This window comes from Saccopteryx bilineata, chromosome 4 (genome assembly GCF_036850765.1).
Source record: "Saccopteryx bilineata isolate mSacBil1 chromosome 4, mSacBil1_pri_phased_curated, whole genome shotgun sequence".
In the NCBI taxonomy this organism is placed as follows: domain Eukaryota; kingdom Metazoa; phylum Chordata; class Mammalia; order Chiroptera; family Emballonuridae; genus Saccopteryx; species Saccopteryx bilineata.
Window position 1 is genome coordinate 28,356,633 of NC_089493.1, and position 27,917 is coordinate 28,384,549.

The 27,917-nt window shown below is 38.9% G+C and overlaps 1 protein-coding gene and 1 non-coding gene across 9 annotated transcripts in view; one reads left to right on the forward strand and one right to left on the reverse strand.

Annotated features, from left to right (window-relative positions):
• The window catches only part of NUMB (NUMB endocytic adaptor protein), a 193,748-nt gene that overhangs the window by 133,208 nt on the left and 32,623 nt on the right, over positions 1–27,917 (forward strand). For 5 of the 8 annotated variants that reach the window (XM_066278473.1, XM_066278472.1, XM_066278478.1 and 2 more), the window contains 2 exons: positions 11,393–11,467; positions 20,059–20,091. In XM_066278473.1, the coding sequence (XP_066134570.1) occupies positions 11,393–11,467; positions 20,059–20,091 (108 nt within the window). The remainder of the gene's footprint in view (positions 1–11,392; positions 11,468–20,058; positions 20,092–27,917) is intronic. The other 3 variants (XM_066278476.1, XM_066278479.1, XM_066278477.1) reach the window with 1 other exon arrangement.
• Positions 9,971–10,107, reverse strand: LOC136337130 (small nucleolar RNA SNORA20). Its single transcript, XR_010731830.1, has one exon. It is a non-coding gene; the product is annotated as a small nucleolar RNA SNORA20 (small nucleolar RNA).

A 27,917-nucleotide genomic window follows, 5' to 3' on the forward strand; every position in this document is an offset into this window, starting at 1 on the left:
TGTAGTCCTGAAAGCTCCCTCCTTCTAAGTGACTCTGCTCTGAGTGCCACAGGAGAGCTTGTTTAGCTGGTATCCTGCTTCCCTTTGCTGGTATTGCTGTTTCCAGGGGAAATATTCACTTCAGATTTGGGAGTGACTTGTCCCAGGGATTAGGGTGGCTGTCTCCCAAAATGTTTCTCCCTGTGCCTCCTAGATTACACTCTTCCTGCTACTCTGGTATTCTCCTCTCTCCCCGTCCCCTGGAGCCCCGGGTGAGTGGTTGTGAGAGAGGTTTTCTGTGAAGTCCCTTTAAGAAGAATTCTGGGTCTGAGAAATCAGTCTCTTTCTCACAAACAGTATCCTGTCTTGTTTCCAGCTAAATACTGTCTATTTGCCTCTTCTAGGCTCTGGGGCTGCATGCTGGGGTTTTGTTCCTGGGACTCAGGACCCTCCCCTCTCTGCTAAACTCACTTCCCAGCATGCGAGTCTCTCCCGCTGCCATTCGGTTAGGGGAGCTGGGCAGCCCTCTCCTTGTTTCTGTTTTTTCCTACCAGTCTCAGTGTGGCTTCTTCAGTGTTCCTTGATTGAAGAGTCCTCTTAGTTTAATCAAAAGTTGGTTTTTCCAGCCTGACCTGTGGTGGCGCAGTGGATAAAGCGTCGACCTAGAAATGCTGAGGTCGCCGGTTCGAAACCCTGGGTTTGCCTGGTCAAGGCACATATGGGAGTTGATGCTTCCAGCTCCTCCCCCCTTCTCTCTCTCTGTCTCTCCCTCTCCTCTCGAAAATGAATAAATAAAAAATAAATAAATAAAAAAAGTTGGTTTTTCCAGATGATGGTTCTTAAAATTAGTTTGTAATCCACTTTGGTTCTGGGAGGTAGAAGTTGGTACGTCTGCCTACTCTATCGCCATCTTGTCTTCACCAAGAGCCTTTGGTTTTAACATCCATTTTCAAGGCCCTGGACTCATAAAATGCAGAGAATTATAACTGAGGACCCAACATAGAAGCATAACCTTCAGTGGGCTTTACAATCAGTGAAATAGAGAACTAGAAGGAAAAGCAAAAAAAAGAAAAGAAAAAAAAAAGGAGCCTGACCAGGCAGTGGCGCAATGGATAGTGTCGGACTGGGATGCGGGGTACCCAGTTTCGAGACCCTGAGGTTGCCAGCATGACTGTGGGCTCATCTGGTTTGAGTAAAGCTCACCAGCTTGAACCCAAGGTCACTGGCCTGAGCAAGGGATTACTCGGTCTGCTATAGCCCCACGGTCAAGGCACATATGTGAAAGCAATCAATGAACAACTAAGGTGTCGCAACGAAAAACTGATGTTTGATGCTTCTCATTTCTTCGTTCCTATCTGCCTGTCCCTATCTATCCCTCTCTCTGACTCTCTCTCTGCCTTTGTAAAAAAACAAACAAACAAGGAATCTTGCCTTTATTCAAATCCTGGGTTAAAAAAAGTCTCTCTCCACCCCCAAAAAAGGAGTCTCCCAAGAAAAAATGAAGCTGTGGATTTGGACGTCATATGCTATAGACTGAGTGGTATAAGAATCCTCAAATTAATATATAGTAGGTCTTAGGCGCTAAATAAGCAAATATAAAACCATTCCACAATCTGGAATGCATGATCCCCCATAAAAACTGAGCTTCAGTGAAGGTGAACTTATTTTTCTTTATTTTATTGGGGTGATACTGGTTAAGATAATTAATACAGGTTTCAGATGTCCAATTCTACAACACATATCTGTATACCATATTGTGTGTTCACCCCTCAAATTTTCATCCATTATTTTTTTTCCTTTTTTCAATTTTTCTGAAATGGGAAGTGGGAAGGCAGAGAGACAGACTCCTGCATGCGCCCAACCAGGATCTACCTGGCATGCCCACTAGAGGGCAATGCTATGCCCATCTGGGGCATTGCTCCTTTATAACCAGAGCCATTCTAGCACCTGAGGCGGAGGCCATAGAGCCACCCTCAGCACCTGGGCCAACTTTGCTCCAATGAAGCCTTGGCTGCGGGAGGGAAAGAGAGAGAGAAAAAGGAGAGGGGGAAGGGTGGAGAAGCAGATGGGCACTTCTCCTGTGTGCCCTGGCTGGGAATTGAACTCAGGACTTCCACACGCCAGGCTGACACCACCACTGAGCCAACCAGCCAGGGCCTCATCCCTCATTTATCACCCTTATATCTTCTTCCTACTCCCCATATCCCATTGGGTACACACTGTTATGAACTTATAATTTTAATAAAGTTATAAATTATATTTGGAAATGTTTAGCAGATACAATAAAGAACAAGAGGATCAGCACTTTAAAAACTTGAAATTTAGACTATAAAATATGTATATATAAAATAATTAAAGACATTAAAAAACTGAATTCAAACCATAAGGAAAAAAGGACAGTGAAAAAAATAGATTAGACAAAGAACCAAATCTGAGCTTCTAAAAGTGAAAAATAGTTATTGAAATTGAATTTAGTGAGTTAGACCTAGCTGAAAAAGGGAGTTGGTAAACTCAAAGATAGGTTTGATGAAATTATTCAGAATGTAGCACAAGATGATGAAGAGAAAATATGAAAAAAAGAAGCATGGATGGCCTGACCAGGCGGTGGCACAGTGGATAGAGCATCGGACTGGGATGCGGAGGACCCAGGTTCGAGACCTCAAGGTCGCCGGCTTGAGCGTGGGCTCATCTGGTTTGAGCAAAAGCTCACCAGCTTCAACCCAAGGTTGCTGGCTCGAGCAAGGGGTTACTACTCAGTCCGCTGAAGACCCGCGGTCAAGGCACATATGAGAAAGCAATCAATGAACAACTAAGGTGTTACAACGAGCAACGAAAAACTAATGATTGATGCTTCTCATCTCTCTGTTCCTGTCTGTCTATCCCTCTCTCTGACTCTCTCTCTGTAAAAAAAAAAAAAAAAAAAAAGCATGGATAAACAAATTTAAAAGTCTAATAGTACCAACAGGCCTAATGGGATTTTCAGGAGGAGAAAAGATGATGAATTCATTGAAAGCAGTATTTGAATCCTCAAATTGAAGAAGCAAATAGGATAAATAAAAGTCGATTACATCTATGTTCATTTGATTTTTTGAAAAGGGTGCTAAGTGCACTCAGTGAGGAAAGAATTGTCTTTTCACCCATAGGTGCTTAGATAACTGATTTCTACATGCAAAAGATTATGGTTGGATCCCTACCTCACTCCATATTAAACTATAAAATTCTTTTAAAAAAACAAACACAACTTTATTTATTCCATTTTTACGGAGGAGAGAGACAGAGAAAAAGAGAGAGAGAGAGAGAGAGAGGAGAGAGAGAGGAGGAGGAGGAAGCATCAACTCTCATATGTGCCTTGACCAGGCAAGCCCAGGGTTTCGAACCAGCAACCTCAGCATTCCAGGTTAATGCTTTATCCCATTGCGCCACCTCAGGTCAGGCTCTAAACTATAAAATTCTTAAAAGCAAACATGGGTAAATTTTCATGACTTTGGGGCAGTGTAGTCTTAAATATGGCATCAAAAGAATGTCAACAAAAGAAAAAATAGATATATTGAACTTCAAAATTAAAACTTTTGTGCATCAAGAATATTTTCAAGAAAGTGAAAAAACAGCCTACAGAATAGCAGCAAATAGTTGGAAAACATATATCAAAATATAGAACTACTTTTACAAATAAAATAATTTAAAGACAATTTTAAAATGGGCAAAGGATATGAACAGACATTTCTCCAAAGAAGATAGATGACCAATTAGCACATGAAAAGATAGATGCTCAACATCATTAGTCATTCAGGGCATGCAAATTAATGTCATGAGATGCCACTTCACGCCAATTAGGATGGTATAAGTTTTTTTTAAACAGAAAGTAAAGTGCTGACAAATATGTGGAAAAATTGAAACCCTAATCATTTTGATGGGAATGTAAAACAGTGCAACACTATGGAAAACAGCATGACAGTTCCTCAAAAAACTAAACATATAATTCCCCCACAGGACCCAGTAATTCTGCTCCTAAGTGTAAAACAAAAGGAATTGAAAGCAAGGAGTATACAGATACTTATGTGTCAATGTTGTTTGCAGCGTTATTCATAATAACCAAAAGGTGGAAACAACCCAAGTGTCTGTCAACAGGTAAATGGATATGAATGGAGTATATTCATGCAGTGGTGTATTATTCCACCATTAGAAGAATGAAGTTCTGATACATGCTATACAGACAAACCTATGTGAAAGCTATACACTAAAGGACAGATATTGAACAGTTCCACTTATATGAAACATCTAGAATAAGCAATTTTATAGAGACAGGAAGTAGATTAGAGATTACCAGGAGCTGGGGAAGGGAGAACTGAGAAGTCGTTGCTTAATGGTTGTGTTGGAGTGATGAAAAAGTTTAGGAAATAGATAGTGGTGATGCTTGCCCAATATTGTGAATGTAACTAATACCACTGAATTGTATACTTTAAAATGGTTAAATGGCAAATTTTATGTAAATACAAAAAATACATAAATAAAATTTTAAATTGTATTTTACCACAGTTTAAAAGAATTAATAATATACCAAAAACTATTCAACTGTACACTTGAAGTGGTTAAATAGTATAATACATGAATTATATCTCAGTAAAGCTACTAAAAATATTTGTCTGTTTCCCAAACATATGAATGAGACTTAGATACCTAAGACTAAGAAAATCCTAAAAGCAATCAGAAAGGAAAGACAAATTATACATAAATAAAACTATAATGGGTTACATATCTTTTAGAATGACCAAAATCCCAAACACTGACAATCCCAAATTCTAGTAAAGTTAAAATTAGTCCAAAAGTTGATCCCAAGGAAGAAACATGAGAAGTATCCAGGAAAATTCTGTAAGAAAATAATTAGTGAAAGTGATCATGCAAAGCAGATAAAAAAATATATTCTTAAACTATGATGATTTTTAAATAGCATGTTATGCTGCCAAACTAGAAATACCAGTAGTACAAAATAGAAAAATCAGGATACTGTAATTATATATTTGGCATTTCAAGTCAGTGATTAAATTTTAAAAAGAGCAGATTTAGAAAACTCAACAGTGTGCCAAGAATGAGATGTTAGAATTTGGTTTTTTGAATTTATTTAGGAGAGAGAAACGTCAATTTGTTGTTTCACTTATTTATGCATTCATTCGTTGTTTCCTGTATGTGCCCTGATGAGGGATCGAACCCACAACCTTGGCATATCTGACGACACTCTAGGCAACTGAGATACCTGGCCAAGGTCAGAATTTTTTAAAATGTCAGAAGAGTGGGTCCAGACAACTCAGTTGTGGAGATTTTACTCTTTCCTTGTACTTGATTTTCTTTTTTCAATGAACCAAGAAATTAAGAATATATTATTGGGCTTTGAAAAAAGCTACATATCAACTGAACATGAAGAAATATAATACTTTGTAGAACTCAATTCAACCAAAGAATTATTTTAAAAGTTCATTCATCACTGTCTTCTATCACTGTAGCATATAACTAAATGATGAAAAAGTAGTCTTCAGTAACAAAGTACTCCATAGTTTCTGGGTGTGAGTTCAATCTAAACATCTGAAACTACATAGTTGCCAGAACCACCAAACCTTGACATTTCTAACAGCCTATAATTTTGAATTAAATTTTTTCTTTTAATAGAAAAAGAGGTAAACAAAGACAACTAAATGTGGACTCTGTCTTAAAGTTTATGCTATCTCTTACTGAGCCAAAATGGCTGAAGCCACCACCTTCAATAAATCTTCAGTTGAAGACAAATGAAGATGTTGGGTGTGGGGAGTGTCAGTTAAGAAAGGTTACGAGGAAAAGAACTGTAAACTAGGGATAAGGCCTTTAGCAGATTTAAATCCTTGTCTTCTGCAGTGATAAAAGTTTCTAGAGATAAATTGATTCCCCTATTCCTGGTACAGCAAGGCAGACCCCCTTACAAATGGAGATTTCCCTTACAAAGGTAAATGTGTACTTGAAAACTTCTACTTGAGTTTTAGAGCTTTTTCTATGTATGCTGTTTGTTAAAATTAGCCAGCCTAAAATAATCCTTATGCTAGAGAGACATATTCTGGGGTGACAAAAATCTGTTTCTCTACAACTGCTAGGTTGCAAACCTCTACAGCCTGTTACTGCACTGAATACTGTAGGTAATTGTAACACAGCTGTATTGTGTAATGCTTTGCACTAGGATATTAAGACAGCTACATGTCACTTGGCAGTAGAAATTCTTCGGCTCCATTTTAATCTTAAGGGACCACTGTTGTATATGCAATTTGTCTTTGACTGGAAGGTCATTATGCGGGCATGATTGTGTGTGTGTGTGTGTGTGGGGGGGTGTATTCTTGGTTTTATATCATTCAGACTTGCCCTAACGAGGTTATACTCTTTCAACTTAGAACTTTATATAATGTGTTATTTGATTCACCATGTAGATGTAGATAACACCCAGACCTGTAGAGAATTTTTATGAGTTTATTTGAGCCAAACTGACTACATGCCAGAAGATCTCAAATGCTCCTGAGAAAAATGTTTCCCAGATGACAGTTTGCAGTTTCTTTTTATACATTTAGAATTAGGTGGGGGGAGCATAAGAAAGATTATATTACATGGGAGAAAGCAAGGCAAGGAAATCTCTGACTGGATCGACTGCAGGATAAGATTATGTGCTCCCTTGAAGGTGATCCGAAAAAAGGCATTTCAAAGGTTTATTAACCTTTATTAACCTAGACAAACAAATGGACAAGATCAACAAGACAAGTAATAATAAGTGTTGGAGAGATTGAGGAGAAAAGGGAACCCTCATTCACTGCTGGTGGGAATGTGAACTGGAAAAGCCACTATGGAAAACAGTATGGTGGTTCCTCAGAAATTAAGAACAGGCCCTGGCTAGGTAGCTCAATTGGTTTAGAGCATCGTCCTGGTATGCCAGGGTTGCAGGTTTAATCCCCAGTCAGGACACGTACAAGAATCAACCAATGAATACATAAATAAGTGGAACAACAAATCAATGTTTCACTCTCTCTAAAATCAATCAATCCATCAATAATTAAGAATAGAGTAACCATATGACCTAGCAACTTCTCTTCTGGGAATTTACCTGAAAAATTGGGAAGCATTTATTCACAAAGATACAATGTACCCCTATGTTCACTGCAGCATTATTCACAGTGGCCAAGACATGGAAAAACCAAAGTGTACTTCAGTAGAGGATTGGATAAAGAAGATGTGGTACATATACACAATGGAATACTACTCAGCCATAAAAAAGATGAAATACTGCCATTTGCAACAACATGGATATACCTTGAGAATATTATGCTAAGCAAAATAAGTCAGAAAAAGCTAAGAACCATATGATCTCACTCATGTGGGATATAAAATTGAAACTCGTAGACACAGACAACAGTATGGTGGGTACCAGGAGGAAGGGGTGGGGGCGGTAGTAAAGGGTACAGGAGGCCAAATACATGGTGATGGAAGGTGATTTGACTTTGGGTGGTGGGCACACAATGCAATGTACAGATCATGTGTCGTAGATGATCTGAAACCTATATGATCTTATTCACCAGTTTCACCCCAATAAATTTAATTTTTAAGAAGAATTTAAAAAACAAAAGTGTTTAAAAAAACAGTGGACAGGGCTTGCTTAAGGCAAAGATAACCTTTTACTAGGGAAGTTACAGACCTGAGGCCTGACCCACCATGACCTGCCGGGTGGGGATTTATGATCAGATCACCCTGTGAGGTTACTTTCTGTTAGACTTATTGCAGAGCCCCTTTTTATCCACAGTGAAAAAGAGCATTCTTGTTGTTTTATATGATGTTTATTCAGTTACAGCTGCTAACAATTCTTTAGACATTTAATTATTTGGCCTTAGTTTATGATTTTTGTGATTGATGCCCCAAGTATTTTGTTACCAGAGTACAGCAGTTTTCTACATTGGTTTTATGTATGTATTATTCATCATTGTAAAGATCGGAGTAAAAACAAAAAATTCATTATAAGAGCATTATAAGACTGGATCAGGCTGCTTGGGTTTGAGCATTCATTAGCTGAATGACCTTGGGCAAGTTACTTAAACTCTGTATACCTGTGTTTCCCACAAGTTCCCACTATTTTACCTCCATTCCAGGGCCAAATGGTGGGAGATACAGAGAGAGGGGGGAAAGCAGAAGCGGGGTTGGCTCCACCTTTCTGGAATCACTGTCCACTGAACAGAGAGGAAGTTCCCCTTCCTCAGAGGCATGGTTTCCATTTTTAAGAAGAATTTAAGAAACAAAAGTGTTTAAAAAAACAATGGACAGGGCTTGCTTAAGGCAAAGATAAGCTTTTACTAGGGAAGTTACAGACCTGAGGCATGACCCATCTTGACGTGCTGGGTGGGGATTTATTTATTTATTTATTTATTTATTTATTTTTTTTTTTTTTTTTTTTGTACTTTAATGTGTAATGCACAGGCTTAAGACAGGTGCATCTGACACTGTTATAAATAAAAGGAATCAAATCAGTCATCAAGGGCTCCTGAGTGAATAGCATCATCATAACCTTCATGCTTATCTCTGCTTTCTGGATGCAATTTAATAAGATCATCAATTCGAAGAATGGTAATTGCAGCTTCTGTCGCAAATTTCAAGCTTTTTTTGTTTTATAAATAAATTTTTATTAATTTTAATGGGGTGACATCAATAAATAGGGTACATATATTCAAAGAAAACATGTCCAGGTTATCTTGTCCTTCAATTATGTTGCATACCCATCACCCAAAGTCAGATTGCCCTCCCTCACCTTCTATCTAGTTTTCTTTGTGCCCCTCCCCCTCCCCCCCCTCCTTCCCTGTCTCCCACCCCGTAACCACCACACTCTTGTCTATGTCTCTTAGTCTCGCTTTTATGTCCCACCAATGTATGGAATCATGCAGTTCTTGTTTTTTTTCTGATTTACTTAGTTCACTCCTTATAATGTTATCAAGATCCCACCATTTTGTTGTAAATGATCCGATGTTATCATTTCTTATGGCTGAGTAGCATACCTAGTGTATATGTGCCACATCTTCTTTATCCAGTCTTCTATTTTTTTTACAGTGATTAAAGCCTTTAAGCAAACTCTTGGCCAATACAGCAAGAATCCATAAAACAATAGTGTCCTTAACATGTTCATGGTCCAAGTTGGCACCAACACCATTCCAGATCCCTGCAAATGCAACCCAACCCCAGTTCAGTCAGTTAGGAGCTGTCACAAGGAGCAGGAGTCCAGGAAAAGTCCACATCCAGGAAAAGTCTGCATGGCACTGGAATTGTTGTCACAATTCTATACTTTGCAGCTCACGTCCAAGTCCCAATGACCACTGCTTCTAGCTGGTAATGATTCAGGTAGACTGGAAAAGCCATCTATCTGCAGCATGTGTGGAAATGGAGCTTCTGTTCTCCTCTGCCTGGAGAGATGAGACCAGGGTGCTTTTCCCTGGAGCTCTGCAACTGTGGCGTGGTAAAGAGAACCTTGGGATACACTAAGCAGTCAAGCTTTTAACTTTAACTATAGTTGGTTCAAATACCCCTGCTTGTTTGTTGTCTCGAGGTTTGCCATTGACCAGATCGAGACCAATCCATTTTAGATTTTTACGTTCTGGGTTAACTTGAGCCTCATTATGAAAAGCTTTTAACTTTGCAACTAGGTCAGTTGAGTCTTGGGCAGCATTAACTGCCAGCGTATTCGGAATAACAAGAAGAGACCGTGCAAACTCTGCAAAAGCGAGCTGTTCCCGAGACCCCATGCTGGTTGCGTAGTTTTCGAGATATATGGAAAGGGCTGCTTCTACAGCTCCCCCACCCGGAACCACAGACTTGGACTCCAACACTCTCTTCACCACACACACAGCATCGTGTAAAGAGTGCTCCATCGCATCACACATGTAATCTTTTGCCCCACGTAAGATAATTGATGAAGATGTATGAGCCTTAGTGCTAAGGACATATGGACAGGGAAGCAATAGGCCATGTATGCAGAAGAGATTTGAAACGGTTATTCCACCTCAATTTACAATGGCCCAATGTTATTTTATCCCATGCGTATAACTGCTTATATCACTGAAAAGACTATAGCAGCAAATAAATGGGAAGGTGGGTGGGGATTTATGATCAGATCACAAATCTGTTGTTTTATATGATGTTTAAGTAGTTACAGCTGCTAACAATTCTTTAGACATTTAATTACCAGCAGCACCACAACCACAGGATTTCTTGGGGCTGGGATAAGAGAGAAGACAGAGAAGAAAGAAATAAAAGGCAGAAGGATTGCTATTCTTATTTCCAAGAATAAGGAGTTCCCTTGCCTGGTCCCTTGAGCCAGAGCTATATGCTTTTCCCAGAGTTTTCTCTGTCACAGTATGAGGTACCAAGGAGGAGGAGGGCAGGGGAGGGAGGCAAACTCCCTGCCAGTTCAGAAATACTTTGAATTTCAGTATTCCTCTCTGATTTATCTTCTACTCTTCACAGAAATCTCAAGTAGGTGCTCCATGCATTCTGTGCAAGTTTTACAGTTTCATTCAGTGGGTGGGACAGGGTAAAGGGTGGGACAGAATCAGACCCTAAATTTCTTCTTAAAAGAGAGCACTTGGAGTATGGCCACCATCCCTTCTGCTTTCTAATCCAAGACTATTCCCATACTAAGGTACAATTTGAATCATATTACCAGAAAAAGTTCTATTAGTTCTTCATTGCCACTTACTTAGATTAAGTACAGACTCTTTTAGCATTCCAATTCCAAGCTGCATATGCCTCATATTCCAGCCAAATAGTAGTACTTGCTGATATATAGTTATCCTGTTCTACACTTGTAATGTTCTCTCTGCTTAAAATAGTTTCGCAAATTTGCCACTTCTGCCTTTTCGAATTCTACACATCTTTTGAAGCTCAGATTCATTGCCTTCTTAAATTTTGTTTTAAATTTCTGCCCTACTCTTCTATGTTCCCCATATAAGGAGTATGTGAACTCTTCAGCCTTGAAATAGCTGGTATTTTTATTTATGCCTTCCTCAGTATGCATATGCATGTGTGTGTGTGTGTGTGTGTACATACATACATATATGTATATTTAGGATTATTTTTATGTTTAGAGATACAGTAACTGTGTCTAGCACCGGTTATAATTTCTCAGGTTTGATAGGTTCAGATAACATTTAGTGCCTTCCATGTACTTTTCTATAATAACTCTTTGAGACATTATAAATCTCATTCATATGAGGACACTGAGGGTAAGTAAAGTAACATTCTTAACTTTCTACAATGGCTGTGAGTTTCTTGAGTATAGGAGTTTTAATATTCAATTTTTACCATCTAATACCTACCCTGTAGTAGCTACTCGGTAGACATAACCAAAGCCCTAAACTTTTTCTTCTTTCTGCAGTACCTCGGCCATGTAGAAGTTGATGAGTCAAGAGGAATGCACATCTGTGAAGATGCTGTAAAAAGATTGAAAGCTGTATGTATTTGATGGTTGCCAGTGTTGGTTTATATGCTGTACATATTTCCTTCAAAGATTTTGCTCAGTAAATTTCAGGGATGCACAATTCAGTAGGAACAGTGTTTCTCTTAAGGCAAAGATGTGAGTTCACTAATGAAGAATTGTGTTGTTCATCCAAAAGTATAAATTATAAAGACCAACTTCTTCAGTTTAGGCCAGACATTATCCAAAAGGTACTTTTGAATCAGACCCAGTTAAACAAGTGGTATGAAATCTTATGGGTGAAGAATATTTTAAAGTCAAGATAAAACCATTATAATTAGTGTCTTAACTGTGTTATAAATGATTGATTTTAAATTTACTATAAGAAACAGCTTTCCAGGAAAAAATAGAAGATAGAGATATCTGTGCTGATGGCTAGCGAGGTTTGTGTTTTGGGAGGACCTAATTATCTTGACTGTTACTCCCAGTTTCGTTCTGTGCACCCTTCTAACATAGACAATATATTTCCCTGCCTCTTGCACAGACTTCAGCGTACCTGAAATGCAGAATCCTTTCTTAAATAAATAATGTTTACTTTGCCTGTCATGACATAGAACACATCCTAGGCACATACCTCTGTATTTAATAAAAGAAGAGAATGGGTTCAGAGTTCATAAAGGTTCAGATTAAAGTGTTAATTTCATATTTTGAGTAGGTTTGAAGACTGTTTCATAAACTCTGACAGCCCTCTTCACAACCTCCCTGCTCTCCAGCGTGTGGCCTCCCCGCCTTGCTCTGAAAGCCTTAATTCAGCATTACTTCTGCATGCCTTTGCCCAAATAGCATTAAATATATGTTGCTTTGGGTTTGCTGATATGGTGGGCTGCTACCAGTTTGCCTACTGATGAGTGCTTTTTTCCTCAATTTACCTAATAATCAAAACTTTTCTGCTTCTCGGTACATTCTGTATGCCCTTTCTTCTGTAATTCCTCAATATAAAAAATATAAAATTAAGGAAGCAGTCACTCAAAGAAATGGATTATATTTTGGAAGAAATGCCTGAGTCTGTTGTAAAATGGAAAGGAAGAAAAAAATAAAATTATACCATGCAAAGAACTAAAAAAGTAAAAAATAAACCAATATAGACACAAGTACACATATATCTATACACACACATATACCCTTTACCTTAGAGTTTGGTCATTTAAATTCTTTTCTTTTTAAAAAAAAATTTTAAGTCATTAAATTCTTATGTGATTGAACTCCTTCCTAGTCTGCCTGTGCTCTCCAGTTATAATGTTAAAGGGACTTCTATCCATGTGTTATGATACGTGAAGCTATAACGTATAGACTTGCCGTGTCCACCTGAATATATTCCCCAGTTAAATACAGTTTCAGATAATGTAATTTTCCAAGAAATATAAATTCAGTCTCCTCTTTAACAAAATAATTTTAAGTTCACTGGAAAAATAAGTTTAGCTGAGAACATTTAAAAGAGTAACACAATAATTTGTCTTATAGTCATTAAAGAACATTTTAAACATTATAATACTAATGACTAAAAACAACAGGCAAATCAGTGAACAGACTAGATAGACTTGAAACAAACTATAAATAGTTATTTAAAGTTTTATAACTTACATAATTTACGGTTAGAGGGTCACTGTGGAATGAGTCTTTAGAAAGTCTTTTAGCTCAGAGTATAGTTACATGTTCACTCTCTAAATGAGGAATATGTAGGGATAGTTTAAATTTGCCCAGAAAGTATTAAGAGATAGTATTTATTTAGTTGTTTAATAAGCAGTTTAACCCTCTTAACTGTCTAGGTTTTTAAAAGCATTTAAATTTGCTTCTTTATTTATTTATTTGAGAGGAAGGGAAAGAGAGAAACATTTGTTATTCTACTTATTTATGCATTCATTGGTTGATTCTTGTATTGCCTTGGTCAGGGATTATTGTACCGGCAACTTTAGCATATTGGGATGATGCTTTAACCAACTGAACTACATGGCCAGGACCTATGTAGGGTTTTTATTTTCCAAACCTACCTTTATTAATATTTTTTAAGATTTTTATTTATTGATTTTGGAGAAAGGTGGGGAGAGAGAGAGAGCAGGAGTGAGAAACATTTGTATGTGCCTTGTCCGAGCAAGCCCAGGGTTTCAAACCAGCAACTTCAGCATTACAGGTGGACACTCCATCCACTGCACCACCACAGGTCAGGCTCAAACCTACTTTTAAATAGAAACGTCTGTTGGCCCTGGCCGGTTGGCTCAGCGGTAGAGCGTCGGCCTGGTGTGCGGGGGACCTGGGTTCAATTCCCGGCCAGGGCACATAGGAGAGGCGTCCATTTGCTTCTCCACCCCCACCCCCCCTCCTTCCTCTCTGTCTCTCTCTTCCCCTCCCGCAGCAGAGGCTCCATTGGAGCAAAGATGGCCGGGGCGCTGGGGATGGCTCCTTGGCCTCTGCCCCAGGCGCTAGAGTGGCTCTGGTCCCGGCAGAGCGATGCCCCGGAGGGGCAGAGCATCGCCCCTTGGTGGGCAGAGCGTCGCCCCTGGTGGGCGTGCCGGGTGGATCCCGGTTGGGCGCATGCGGGAGTCTGTCTGTCTCTCCCTGTTTCCAGCTTCAGAAAAATACAAAAAAAAAAAAAAGCATAAAAAAAAATAAATAGAAACATCTGTTTATTATGTAGTTAGTAAATGTTCATTGTATAAAATACAAATGAATAAAAACAGTACATAAAATCTCTTTCAGCCCTGGCCGGTTGGCTCAGCGGTAGAGCATCGGCCTAGCGTGCGGAGGACCCGGGTTCGATTCCCGGCCAGGGCACACAGGAGAAGCGCCCATTTGCTTCTCCACCCCTCCGCCGCGCTTTCCTCTCTGTCTCTCTCTTCCCCTCCCGCAGCCGAGGCTCCATTGGAGCAAAGATGGCCGGGCGCTGGGGATGGCTCTGTGGCCTCTGCCCCAGGCGCTAGAGTGGCTCTGGTCGCAACATGGCGACACCCAGGATGGGCAGAGCATCGCCCCCTGGTGGGCAGAGCGTCGCCCCTGGTGGGCGTGCCGGGTGGATCCCGGTCGGGCGCATGCGGGAGTCTGTCTGACTGTCTCTCCCTGTTTCCAGCTTCAGAAAAATGAAAAAAAAAAAAAAATCTCTTTCAGCCTGACCTGTGGTGGCACAGTGGATAAAGCGTCGACCTGGAAATGCTGAGGTCGCCGGTTCGAAACCCTGGGCTTGCCTGGTCAAGGCACATATGGGAGTTGATGCTTCCAGCTTCTCCCCCCTTTTCTCTCTCTGTTTCTCTCTCTCCCTCTCTCTCTCTCTCCTCTCTAAAAAATGAATAAATAAAATTTAAAAAAAATCTCTTTCAGTCCCAGAGATAGCCACTATTCACCATAGAGGTTCTTTTTTTTAAATATTTTACAGAGAGGGTGGGGTAACAAGAACTATCAACTCATAGTTGCTTCACTTTAGTTGTATATTGATTGCTAGTCATATGTGGCTTGACCCAGCAAGCCCAGGGTTTCAAACTGGTAATTTCAGCATTCAAGGTTGATGCTTTATCCACTGCGCCACTACCTGGCAGAAACCCATAAAGATTTTTTTTTTATATAAAGTGAGAGGTGGGTAGGCAGAGACAGCCTCCTGCATGTGCCCACCCCCCCACCAGGATCCACCCGGCAAGCCCCCTACCAGGTGATGTTCTGCTGTTGCTCGGCTACTGAGCTATTTTAGCACCTGAGGCAAGGCTATAGAGCCTCAGCACCTGGGGCCAACTTTGATCGAACCATTCGAGCCATGGCTGCGGTGGGAAGGGAGGGAAGGGTGGAGAAGCAGATGGTCACCTCTCCTGTGTGCCCTGACTGGAATTGAACCTGGGACATCCACACACCAGGCCAACAAACACTCTACCACTGAGCCAGCCAGCCAGGGCCAAAAAGAATTTTTTAGTTGAGTGAATGTTTTTGTTTTATTTTACCTTTTTATTTTTTTCTTTATTCTTTTTTTGTTTGTTTGTTTTAGAGAGAGAGAGAGAAACAACTCGTTGTTCCACTTATTTATGCATTCATTGATTGATTCTTCTATGTGCCTTGACCAGGAATTGAACCTGCACCTTTACACTTTTTTAACCAAGACGATTATAAACTATAAGCATGATTATTTGAATACAGGACTATTTAGATAATAAAATTTAATAAGTTTTTATTTTTACCAGAAATAGGAACCAAATTCCCATTTAAAAAAATTATACCTGTGCTTAATACAGTGTCTGGCACACAGTAGCCACTCAGAAAATATTTCTGGAATGAATTTACAGAAAAGAATTCAGTCTTCTATATGTGGTCAAATTAAATCTCATAATAATCACCACACCCATAATTATATTTCATGTTTTAGAGTTTATGAAATCCTTTTGCATATCTTTAAAAGGTTCTTATTTCTCTGTGGTATTTTTTTTTTTATTGTATTTTTCTGAAGTTGGAAACAGGGAGACAGTCAGACAGACTCCTGCATGCGCCCAACCGGGATCCACCCGGCATGCCCACCAGGGGGCGATGCTCTGCCCATCTGGGGCGTTGCTCTGTTGCAACCAGGGCCATTCTAGCGCCTGAGGCAGAGGCCACAGAGCCATCCTCAGTGCCCGGGCCAACTTTGCTCCAATGGAGCCTTGGCTGCGGGAGGGGAAGAGAGAGACAGAGAGGAAAGAGAGGGGGAGGGGTGGAGAAGCAGATGGGCACTTCTCCTGTGTGCCCTGGCCGGGAATTGAACCCAGGACTCCTGCACGCCAGGCTGATGATCTACCACTGAGCCAACCGGCCAGGGCCTGTCTCTGTGGTATTTTAAGACTAAAATGAAGTTTTTATATGTTGACTCTTTTTCTGGACATACATAAACTTTTGAACTTCGAGGGGAAATTGACCATTTCTGAACTTTCATTCAAGAAGTCCTTTAAAATTTTTTAGACTAGTCCTATCCAGGAAACTTGGAGCAAATGTTTATAATATTACATAGAGAAACATGTATTTTTAAAAATATGATTGAAACCTGACCAGTATTGCACAGTGAATAGAACATTGGCCTGGGATGCTGAGGTCCCAGGTTTGAAACCCTGAGGTCACTGCGTGAGCACAGGGTCACCGGCTTGAATGTGCAATTATCAACATGACCTCATGGTTGCTGACTTGAGTCCAGAGGTCACTGGCTTGAGCAAGGGGTCAGTGTTTTGGCTTGAGCTTTTCAGTCAAGGCATGTATGAGAAGCAATCAATGAACAACTAAAGTGACACATCTATGAGTTGATGGTTCTCATCTCTCTGCCTTCCTGTCTGTCTCTCTTTCTCTCTCAAAAATAAATTAATTAGTAAATTCATAAATTAATAAAAATAAGATTAAGTTTTTAGGCAACCAATTTCAATTTCCTATTTATTATTCTCAAGCTTCCTCTATATAAATACTCTTTCTAGTGCTGCGCTGAAAAGGTTCCTAAAATTTGGGAGTCTTCAGCTTGTCGTTCGTCTCATCACATTAGTCCACAAAAATTCATAACTTTACTGTGCAGAAATTTCTAGTTGCCTCCCCCCCTTACCATTGATCCTAACGAACATCGACCCAAACATCTATAACCTGTAACAAACATCTATAGCAGGAGTCCCCAAACTTTTTACACAGGGGGCCGGGCCAGTTCACTGTCCCTCAGACCGTTGGAGGGCCGGACTATAAAAAAAACTATGAACAAATTCCTATGCACACTGCACATATCTTATTTTAAAGTAAAAAACAAAACGGGAACAAATACAATATTTAAAATAAAGAACAAGTAAATTTAAATCAACAAACTGACCAATATTTCAATGGGAACTATGCTCCTCTCACTGACCACCAATGAAAGAGGTGCCCTTCCAGAAGTGCGGCGGGGGCCGGATAAATGGCCTCAGGGGGCCACATGTGGCCCGCGGGCCATAGTTTGGAGACCCCTGATCTATAATCAGACCTACCAGATGGCTTTTATGCCAAAAGCTATGTCTCTGGAGTTGATTTTATTTATTTCTATAAACCATAAAGCTTCCTCTCAGAGTTTCAAATAAATGCAAGCAAATGTAAAAGTGAACCTACAGTTTGAAGGAAAATAGCATATCTATAGAACTAGTTTGAATGCCAAAGTTTTAAAATTTGAAGAATTATATCGCACAGATAGATGTAACAGTTAAGTAGCAAAACAAACATCTTAAACTTATCACTTAAATTATTTTTTTCATTTTATTTTTTAACATTTATTTTATTGAGTTGAGACCAAGAGAGAAAGAGACAGGAACATCAAGCTGTTCCTATATGTACCTTGACCTGGAAATTGAACCAGCAACCTCTGTGCTTCCAGATGATGCTCTAACCAATTGAGCTATCTGGCCAGGACTATCACTTAAGTGATTTTTTAACTAAAAGTCTATCTAACTTTCTAGTGTTTTTTAAGTTTGTGGGCAATTGAGAAAGCGGGGTAGTTTGCAAATATAGTTTTCTTTTTCCTTGAAGTAGTTCCTTAGTATTTGGGATTATTTTAACTTTAATTAGAAGTTATCTGCAAATTTAATATTCTCAAATGAAAAGATACTATAACTAAATAAGATAGTGTTTTCAACTATCTTGCTTTATATGCTTCTCAGAGCCTAAATGTTTAAATTGTTTTTTACTTTGTATACATAAAGTTACTTATAGCTATTTTTAACTCAATTTACTTTGTGATATAATTTCCAGATTTGCCACATAGGATTAGATCATATGAGATATTATCTGTAGACAATCTATTGTTCATTTTCAGTGTCTTTATGTTATAGTCAGGGCTGGGTGAGGGATAATGTCATTTATCAATCTATTCTGTAAAAGTTGCATCGGGCCTTTGGTTATCTTGCTTGACACTCGTCCAAGATGCCCTTCTTTTTCAAAGGTCTTTTCTTCCCATTGTCTCTGTAAATGTTTCTCCCTCTGTCTTCATTTTAGACTAGTTTCATTGTACTACCAGTTTCTAATATGTTGGTTTTTTTATTCACTATTTGATATATTTTTTTCTAATATATGTTTTTGTTTTAGCAGGTAAAAGAATCATAACTTAATTGTTTTTTTTAAATATTCTCTAATCTAATAACTATCTTTTTATGCATTTTGCACATCATCTTATTTTCATTAACATCTGAGATCTTTTATAAAAAGAAGGCAAACTCCATGTTTAACATGTGCTTTTCTGGGAGCTAAATTAAATATTAATAGATCTCTTTCCCTTACCTCCCTATCCCTCAAGAATGGTGAATCTTTTAACATTGGCTGCATCCTTAAAAGCTGATGGTTGCTCACAGTCTAACAAAACTAGAATCCCCAAACTTGGCAGCAGAAGTAAAGTTACTCTTATTGTGATAACTACCACAATTACTTTATTATTTTTTCATCTTAAGTTTAAAACATTTTATGGAAATATTTGATGCTGTTTGTCATTTTCAAAACTTAGGGAGCAAGCAAACTATTCAGTGTGTGAATGACTTTATAAATTGTCTAAGAGAATCAAATTTCAGTACATTTATCTTTTTCTAGACATTTGACCATCATTAAAAACTGGTTATAAAAGGTAAAGGTACAGTTTAACCAAAAAAGGAAATGGAAAATTAAGCTAGCTTGGGCAGATAAAACCCATCTACTTTGAATGAATTCTTTAGATTTTTAAATGGTGGCCAGTTTTTAAAGATTGTATATGCTTTAAAATTGGTGCTGGGACCATAAATAGCTATGTCTCTTTCATGTACATAGTTTCAGAATTGTAGACGTATAATTGTCCATGCAAGTTTGTTTATTCTAAAACAGTGACTTTTAAACAGAAAAAAAAACTATTTCTTAAATCTCAGTTGTGGTCCACAGATGTGGTTTTGCTCTCATATATTTGTTTTCTCTGCTCCAGTGAAATCATTAGCTTTGTGTTCTCTATAGATGATTTATTCTATATTTGGAATAGAACATATTTATTATTTCCCCATGATTGTTGTAGAATTGATCAGCAAACATACAAATGAATCCTCATGCATAAATAAGATTCTCTAAGTGACATCTTGAACTCAGTAAGAAAAAGTCTGACAAGGACCCTTCCTGCACACTCATAATTTAATTTTATGTGTTGTTACGTGATTATGTGGTCATTTGAATGTGAACTGGATTTTTAATTGATGATTTCCACGTAGTTGACTACTTTTCAGTTAAAAAATGTATATGGGACTAATCTGTTGTTTACTACTCACTATTATGAAATTTTAAAATATAATCTTGGGAAACCACTATGTCCTAATCTTTTTCTCTGCTACCAAATTTGGATAATCTCTGTTTTAAAAGTACATGGAGAATACTAAACTAACTAGTTGCTCTGCATGGATACAGGTTCTGATTTCTTCTCATTCTTTCCATGGATTCTTAGGCCATACAGTATGTGTCCCTGCATTTTCATGTCACTCCTGGTATGGATAACTCTTTAAAACTCACTCCCTCCCCTTCTCCTACTTTGCCCTTTACCCAACTTCCATATGTGCTTATTGGTGTGAAACCGTGGGACATTTAGCTCATACAATAATAGCGCTCGACTTGTCCCCCTGTTCCTCCAGGAAAGGAAGTTCTTCAAAGGCTTCTTTGGAAAAGTAAGTTTGATGCCACATTTGTGCTTGCTTTATAAGGAGTTACACCCCTAGTATAGCACTGACATATTTTTAAAATAAAGAAAAAGAAATGAAATAACAGCTTTGGTATCTTTATAATTCAGGAATTGATTTGACTATATATGGAATGAATGAATTGGAAGTTGCTATTTATGATATTACCTGTTTCTGTTGATACTAAATCTGATGAGTCCTTGGAAAGTCCAATAAATAAATAAAGTAGGTTTACAAAGGGTTGTCTCTAAGACTAGGTGTTAAATTTAATTTGATCTTACAACACTTCATATTAGCATATTAGCTGAGTTTTTAACAAGTGGGTTGTATTTAGTGTTCAGTATTGACAGAGAAATGGGAAAAAATATTAAATTCAAGTGAAAATTAAATGTATCCCAAATTTTACACTCAATGCTATTTTTTTCAACCTAAGTTAAATTTCAAGTGAAGTAAGTGAAAGTACATAAACTTTTCTTTGGGATCCTATGATTTTTAACCTGGGCTACTTACCAGTCTAAGAAAACCTATCTTGATCAGTTTGCCAAATATCTGTCATAGTGGGATGTTCTTTTTGTAGATGTTTTTCACGTAATGATTGTTTAATGTTCAGATGTCCTTAGAAGTAATATATGTATAAGTAGGTAAATGTATTTTAACATTTTTGTGTCTACATTTAGTTTTGAGTGTTACAAAATAATACAGACTGAGACAGTATAAGAGAAAACTATTGTCAATAGATAACTGAGTGTAAAAAGTTTATTTGAATATAAAAATTCCATCACAGTTGGTTTTTTTACTGGATCATTTTATTATTTTGGAAATTTGTTTTAAAGAACAAATAGTTTCCATTTCCCTCTCAAGTAAAGATTTTAATAATAACACATTTATACATGTTCTTGTTTAGTTTACCTTTATAGTAAATATAAACAAATTTGAAGGATTTTAGATAGAATGGTTTAAGTTAGTTACTGCTGTCAATCTGAAATTATAAAGTCATATAACTGACCCACACAAGTCACCATAAGATTTTTTTTTTGTATTTTTCCGAAGTGAGAAGGGGGTGGGGGGCATACGGACAGATTCCCGCAAGTGCCCAACCAGTATCTACCCAGCATTCCCTCCACAGGGTGATGCTCATGCCATCTGGGATGTTGCTCTGCTGCAGTTGGAGCCATTCTAGCACCTGAGGCGGAAGCCATGGAGCCGTCCTTAGAACCTGGGCCAACTTTGCTCTCATGGAGCTGTGGCTGCGGGAGGGGAAGAGAGAAAGAGAGAGAGAAAGGAGAGGGGGAAGAGTGGAGAAACAGATGGGCGCCTCTCCTGTGTGCTCTAGCCAGAATCGAACCTGGGACTTCCACACACCAGGCTGACGCTCTACCACTGAGCCAACTGGCCAGGGCCTATCATAAGATTTTTTAATAGCCATATTTTGAGTCTGAGTCAAATTAACAAGCTTTTAGTATGTGGGATCTATATCTAGAAAAAATCCTATAAACATTTGCATCGTTATTAATTGGTACTTAATTGTTAAGGCAATGTTTTTTGTGGACTGTTTAGAATTTCTCAAAACAATCCACATTACCACAATTACACAATTTTTATTATTTTCTAGACTATCAGTTTTTACCATCTACTATGGTAAAACAGCCTTGTCTATGAAGACTCAGTATTAGAAATTGATTTGATATATAGACAAAACATGTTAAAATATATGTTTTTTAAAGTATAATGTGGCATTGGGGAACAAAGGTAGGTCTCACATCAAAATCAATCCGGGCCCTGGCCGGTTAGCTCAGTGGTAGAGCGTCGGCCTGGCGTGCGGAAGTCCCGGGTTCAATTTCCGGCCAGGGCACATAGGAGAAGCGCCCATCTGCTTCTCCACCCCTCCCCCTCTACTTCCTCTCTGTCTCTCTCTTCCCCTCCCGCAGCCAAGGCTCCATTGGAGCAAAGATGGCCCAGGCGCTGGGGATGGCTCCATGGCCTCTGCTTCAGGCACTAGAATGGCTCTGGTCGCAACAGAGCTACGCCCCGGATAGGCAGAGAATCGCCCCCTGGTGGGCGTGCCCGGTGGATCCCGGTCGGCGCATACGGGAGTCTGTCTGACTGCTCCCCATTTCCAACATCAGAAAAAAAAAAAAAAAAAAAAAAGATCAATCCGAAGGTGGCAGTTTTCATTGCCATATCTAATGGGGTCACCGTGCATATATTGGATAGCCGAGCTGGGTCCCACTTGCTTCTTGGCTGTTTTCACTGTGTTTTGCTACATGATAAATTTAAATCACGTGAGGAAGAAAATTTTGAATCATCTCACTTTATCTTTACAATAACATTGAAATTATTATTCTCCCTTTTTACAAGGAAACTGAAGTTTTGCAGAGGCTAAGTGACCTGCCTAAATTCACAGACAGAATAAGTGGTAGAAACTAATATTTGAACCCAGATAATATGCCTCCGGAGCCCACACTTGTATTCACTATGCTATACAATCAGTTTTCATATTATTTACAAACAAACTTTAAAAGATTTAACTTAAAAGATGCTAATAAATAGCTTCCTGGAAACTTACTCTCTTTCTTTAAAGATAGTAATTAACTTTGGATTGACCTCTAGTTAATTTACTTTTTCACTAATTATAGCTTTAAAGATTCTTTTTTAGTGGTTCAAACCGACATATTATTTATTTGGAGATATTTAAATCATACTAGTGAGTTTGACTCCTACAGGATTTTCTTAAAGATGCTAAATCTATAATGGCCTTCATGAACAAATGTGACTGTCAGAATTTTTTCTTACATTACTGCAGGGAGAATTTTTTCTATGGCAGGGTTATTTTATCCTAATATGCAATTTTAAAAATTACAATAAATCGTTCAGTTAGTGTGAAGGGGAACCAAGGAGGAGAAAGCATCGCTTATAAGCTTACCAGAAATATGCTTTTAAACGCAAAACTTTACTTTGGATCCTTTTAAATCTTTCAAGTTGCTCATTCAGCTCACTTCTACACTGTTCTACTAGAAATAGGCTGGTGAAAGAGATGTGGTTTATTGAGTTGGCTAGGTCAGTTGTGGTTTGATGAAAGCTGAAAATAAAGACTCTCATAGGACAGTATAAGATAGGGAATGTTTACTCACTATGGTTTTTTGTGAATTTTGATACTTTTTTAGAATTAACATCAGGTATGTTTTAGTGATCCAGGATTCTGAGAACAACAGTTATCTAAAAGTTTCTCTCAAGCATATTTGCATAAGAGTAGGTAGATGTAAGAATCATTAGCCCTGATTCTGAATTTGTAAGGCATGGCCAGGAGGACTGCTTCTTCTTTTCCCTAAGTTGCATCCTGGACCTGACTGCCTAGTCACTTCCCTATTCCTGCATCAGCAGCTGAGAGAGCGGTGCCTACCAAAGCTTTAACCACAGGGAACAGATACTCCTGGGTCTGTTACAGGACTCGTATTAACCCATTGTAAGCTTGTACACATCTTAAAAGAGAAGGAAAAAAAAACTGAGAACCTGAAATAATTTCTTCCAAAGTAGCTACATTAAGTACCTCATTATTTTTTTGGGAATTCAAGAATATATTCAATTTTAATGTATTTGAGGACTCTCATGAGCTAAGTAATCTATATTCCCATTTTTATGAGCAACTGTCTGAACATATAGATGTGAAATGCATAGACTTCCCTATTAGGTCTCTTTTTAAAATCATTATATTTGAAAAACTCAGTTCAGTCTACCTTCTATGAGTCTTTCTCCTATGTCTGCCTTACTTATCACACAAAACACTTCACTTCTGGTCACCAAATACATGGAAATTTTTCCCACACCAAGCAGTTCTCTGCAACACCAGCTGGGTGTCCTACAATTTAACTCAACTCCATTACTTCACCTGGAGAGAGTGTCATAACCACATATTAAGGGTTCAGCCCAACAACAGCGCTCCCACCCTATTTCAGATGCCAATTGCTAGTAGATCCCCAGGTAACTCACAACTTCTGTCCAGCTTGGCTCCAAATCAGAGGTTCCCGTGATCTTTTCCTCAGGTTTAATTTGCCACAGCAACTCACTGAGCTCAGGAAAACACTCTGTTTACCAGTTTATCAAAGGATATGAAAAAGGATACAGATGAACAGCCAGATAAAGAGATACATAGGACAAGGTCTGGGAAGGTTCCAAGGTCAAGAGCTTCTGTCCCTGTGGATGTGGAGGATGTCACCCTCCCAATGCAGATGCGTTTGCCAACCTGGAAGCTGTCATAGCCTTGTAATGTTGGGATTTTATGGAAGCTTTCTCACATAGGCATGGTCAGTTATTCCACTTTCAGCTCCTGTTCCCTCTCTGGAGAATGGGGAGTAGGGCTAAATTTTCAAGCTTCTAATCATAGCTTGTTCTTTTGACCAGCCCTAATCCACGCGCTCCCCCAGAGTCACCTCATTAGAACAAAAGATGCTCCTAGTGCTCTTATTATTTAAGAATTTATAAGGGTTTTAGGAGGCCTGTGTCAGGAACAGGTCAAAGACCAAATACTAGAACAAGAGATGCTCATGATGCGAAATTACAAGGGTTTCAGGAGCTCTATGCCGGGAACTGAGGGCTGTGACCAATATGTATTTTCTGTTATCTTACAGGCATTTACTTGTATTTATATAGAGCTTATAGTTTATCGTATGCTTTAACCTGCTTTCTAATTTGCTGCTTACAACAGCTCAGTGAATTAGAATAGTTCATGAAACTGCATTTCACAAATGAATGAATTAGCTCAAAGGGATCACCCAGCCAGTAATAAATGGCAGTGCCTATCCTGAACCCAAGTGTTTCTGAAACTTGGTGCCATGTTCTTTCATCTACTGCGTATTGATGTTCTCACATTCAAAAGTATTGGGCTTTGCTTTCCTCAGATATACCTTAACAATAATTAATGAAGAAGTGCCTAGTGCAGAGGACACAAGACTGTTCAAGGGCCTGAATGCTTCCCACAAACATGCATTGTATGGCCTGTGCACAGCTTATAAATTTGGATTAGTTGCCAGTATTTCAAACATTGAAAGTTTCCACATAAAAACTAGGATATCTCTTAAGAATCAGAGGATCTGGCAAAACAGCATACTTTCTATGTGACAACAGTGCTTGAGCTGAGCAGCTAGCGACTATGCCCTTGGGTTTCCTGTTTGCCACAATCCCTGCAACTCCCTATTGTCCTTACACTCAGCCCACCTCGCTCATTTTGTTACCTGCTTTTAATCCTGGATGCACTTGAGTTTGTGAACTCCTCTGAGGGCTATTATATTACTTTGATTTAAGGAGGAGTGAGTAACCATGTCAAACTGTATTAAGATCACCAAAAATATTATTATACCTGTTGTAGTAAATCCTATTAGTGAACTGCCGAATATTTTTTCAAGTATTTATGCTTTTACAATTGTTAAATCCCGTCATTAGAAATGGTTATGTTGCCCTGGCCGGTTGGCTCAGCGGTAGAGTGTCGGCCTAGTGTGCGGAGGACCCGGGTTCGATTCCAGCCAGGGCACACAGGAGAAGCGCCCATTTGCTTCTCCACCCCTCCGCCGCGCTTTCCTCTCTGTCTCTCTCTTCCCCTCCCGCAGCCAAGGCTCCGTTGGAGCAAAGATGGCCCGGGCGCTGGGGATGGCTCTGTGGCCTCTGCCCCAGGCGCTAGAGTGGCTCTGGTCACAACATGGCGACACCCAGGATGGGCAGAGCATCGCCCCCTGGTGGGCAGAGCATCGCCCCTGGTGGGCGTGCCGGGTGGATCCCGGTCAGGCGCATGCGGGAGTCTGTCTGACTGTCTCTCCCTGTTTCCAGCTTCAGAAAAATGAAAAAAAAAAAAAAAAAGAAATGGTTATGTTTTAGACAATGTATGGTTTAAAAGTAATATGTGGTTATATTGTTTTCGCCCAATTCTCAAGAATAAAATATTTCATGGTGTTCTGGCCCTCTTAAATCAGTGTGCGTTTATCTATATTCATTCTATTTTAGATTTCCCAGGTTCTCTGCTCTGTGACAGATTGTGCTTAGTGCTTATTTTCACTCCAGATCCTTTTCTTTAAAAGTGTTAGAATACTTGCTGCCTCTTTCCTTCCTGTCTTTTAAATTCCCATGCCCTTTTATCTTTAAATTTTATTTTCCTTGCATTTTATTGATGCATCTTTTAGGATTTGGTTTATTTTTCTCTTTGAAGTGCATTATAAACAAATTCCTGAAGATAAACAAAATGTCCCAAGAGTAATCTGAAGATTTCCATTCATCCGTGGTTTTATTATTTCCTGTGACATACCAACAAGTATGTCACATAACTTGGTCACAGACTTTTTCTAGATTAAAAAATTCAATAACCTTTGGAGTTTTTTAAATTCTTTTTTTAATTTGTATTTCTGAAAACTAGTTATTCCCAAACTTCAAGTCATAGTTTTTGTCCAAACCAGTAGTTTTCAACCTTTTTACACTTGGGGACCAATGAAAATAGGAGACTTATTTTGGGACCACTAAGGCAGAAATCACCCTGAGCATAAGCAAATTTGACTGAGATCATTGGGTCTATAATCGCCATAGAACATCAGGGTGGTTAACTCTTCTGTGGACCGGCATGAAATTTCTGTTGGACTGGTCTGCTGACCTGCGGTTGAAAAATACTGGTCTAAACCATGCTAGGGACTAACCTAGGCTATCCAGATACAAAAATAAACAAGCAGTCTACATTTTTTAAGCCCATTTACTCTCTTATTTTTAGATGACTATTTGATACCTACCTCTTTTTTCTTAAACCTCCAGAATTTCTTATTCTGTTCTCTCTTTCAGCTGATGTCTTTGCCTCCTACTTCACTGAAAAAAAAAATAGAATCAATCAGAAGAAAATTCTCATGCCACTATCACATCTACTCAGCTACCTGCATCCCTGCCCATATGCCCTGTTTTCTCTCCCGTTCAAGGGAAGGACATGCTGCTGGCTAAGGCTAGGTCTCTAGTAGGTTCTAGTTATTCCAGCTCCTACGTATTCCAGCACTACTACCCCCTCGCTCCTACATAATCGGTCTTCTTTTTCTACTGGTTCATTCATTAGCATAAAAACAAACCATCCTTTGAAAAAAGATTTCTTCTTAGTGCCTTCAGTTCCTGCTCTTTTGTTAAACTCGTTTCAACAAGCTTTTTGCCCTCACCACTGCACCAAAGCTGTTCTTTTCAATTCTTCCTCTGTGTTACTATTCCGATGGTCTTGTCACCTTACTAAGCCTATCAGCAGCATTTGACATAGCCCATTCCTCCCCTGCCTTGAAACACTCCATTCCTTTGGAGTTTAGGGATCATACTCTTGTTTTTTTCTGATAATACTGCCTACTTCTGTGGACGTTTCTCAACTATACCTCTCCCTTGATGATCTCATCCAGTATCATGAGTTTAAATACCATCTCTAATGCTGATGATTTTGAAGTTTTTATCTTTGAGCATCTCCCCTGAACTCTACAGTGGTATTTCTATCTTAGAAGCAGTATTGCATAAGAGTCGAGGGCACAGACTCTAGGGAGCCAGATTGCTTGCATATAATCCTGGCTCAGCCACTGACTAGCTGTGTAACCTTTGGAAGGGTTCTTAACAGTCTATCTCAGTTTCCCTGCCTATAAAAAAAAGGAGAATACCAACTTCATGTGATTGTTGTGAAGATTAAATGAGTAAAGTTTACAAAACAGCCTGCCATAGAGGATGTTATATATCGTTGTCATTATTAGACATTTCACAACGGACATCTTATGCTAACATGTCATAAACCAAATTCCTTATCTTTCTCTCCCAAACTACACTCACCT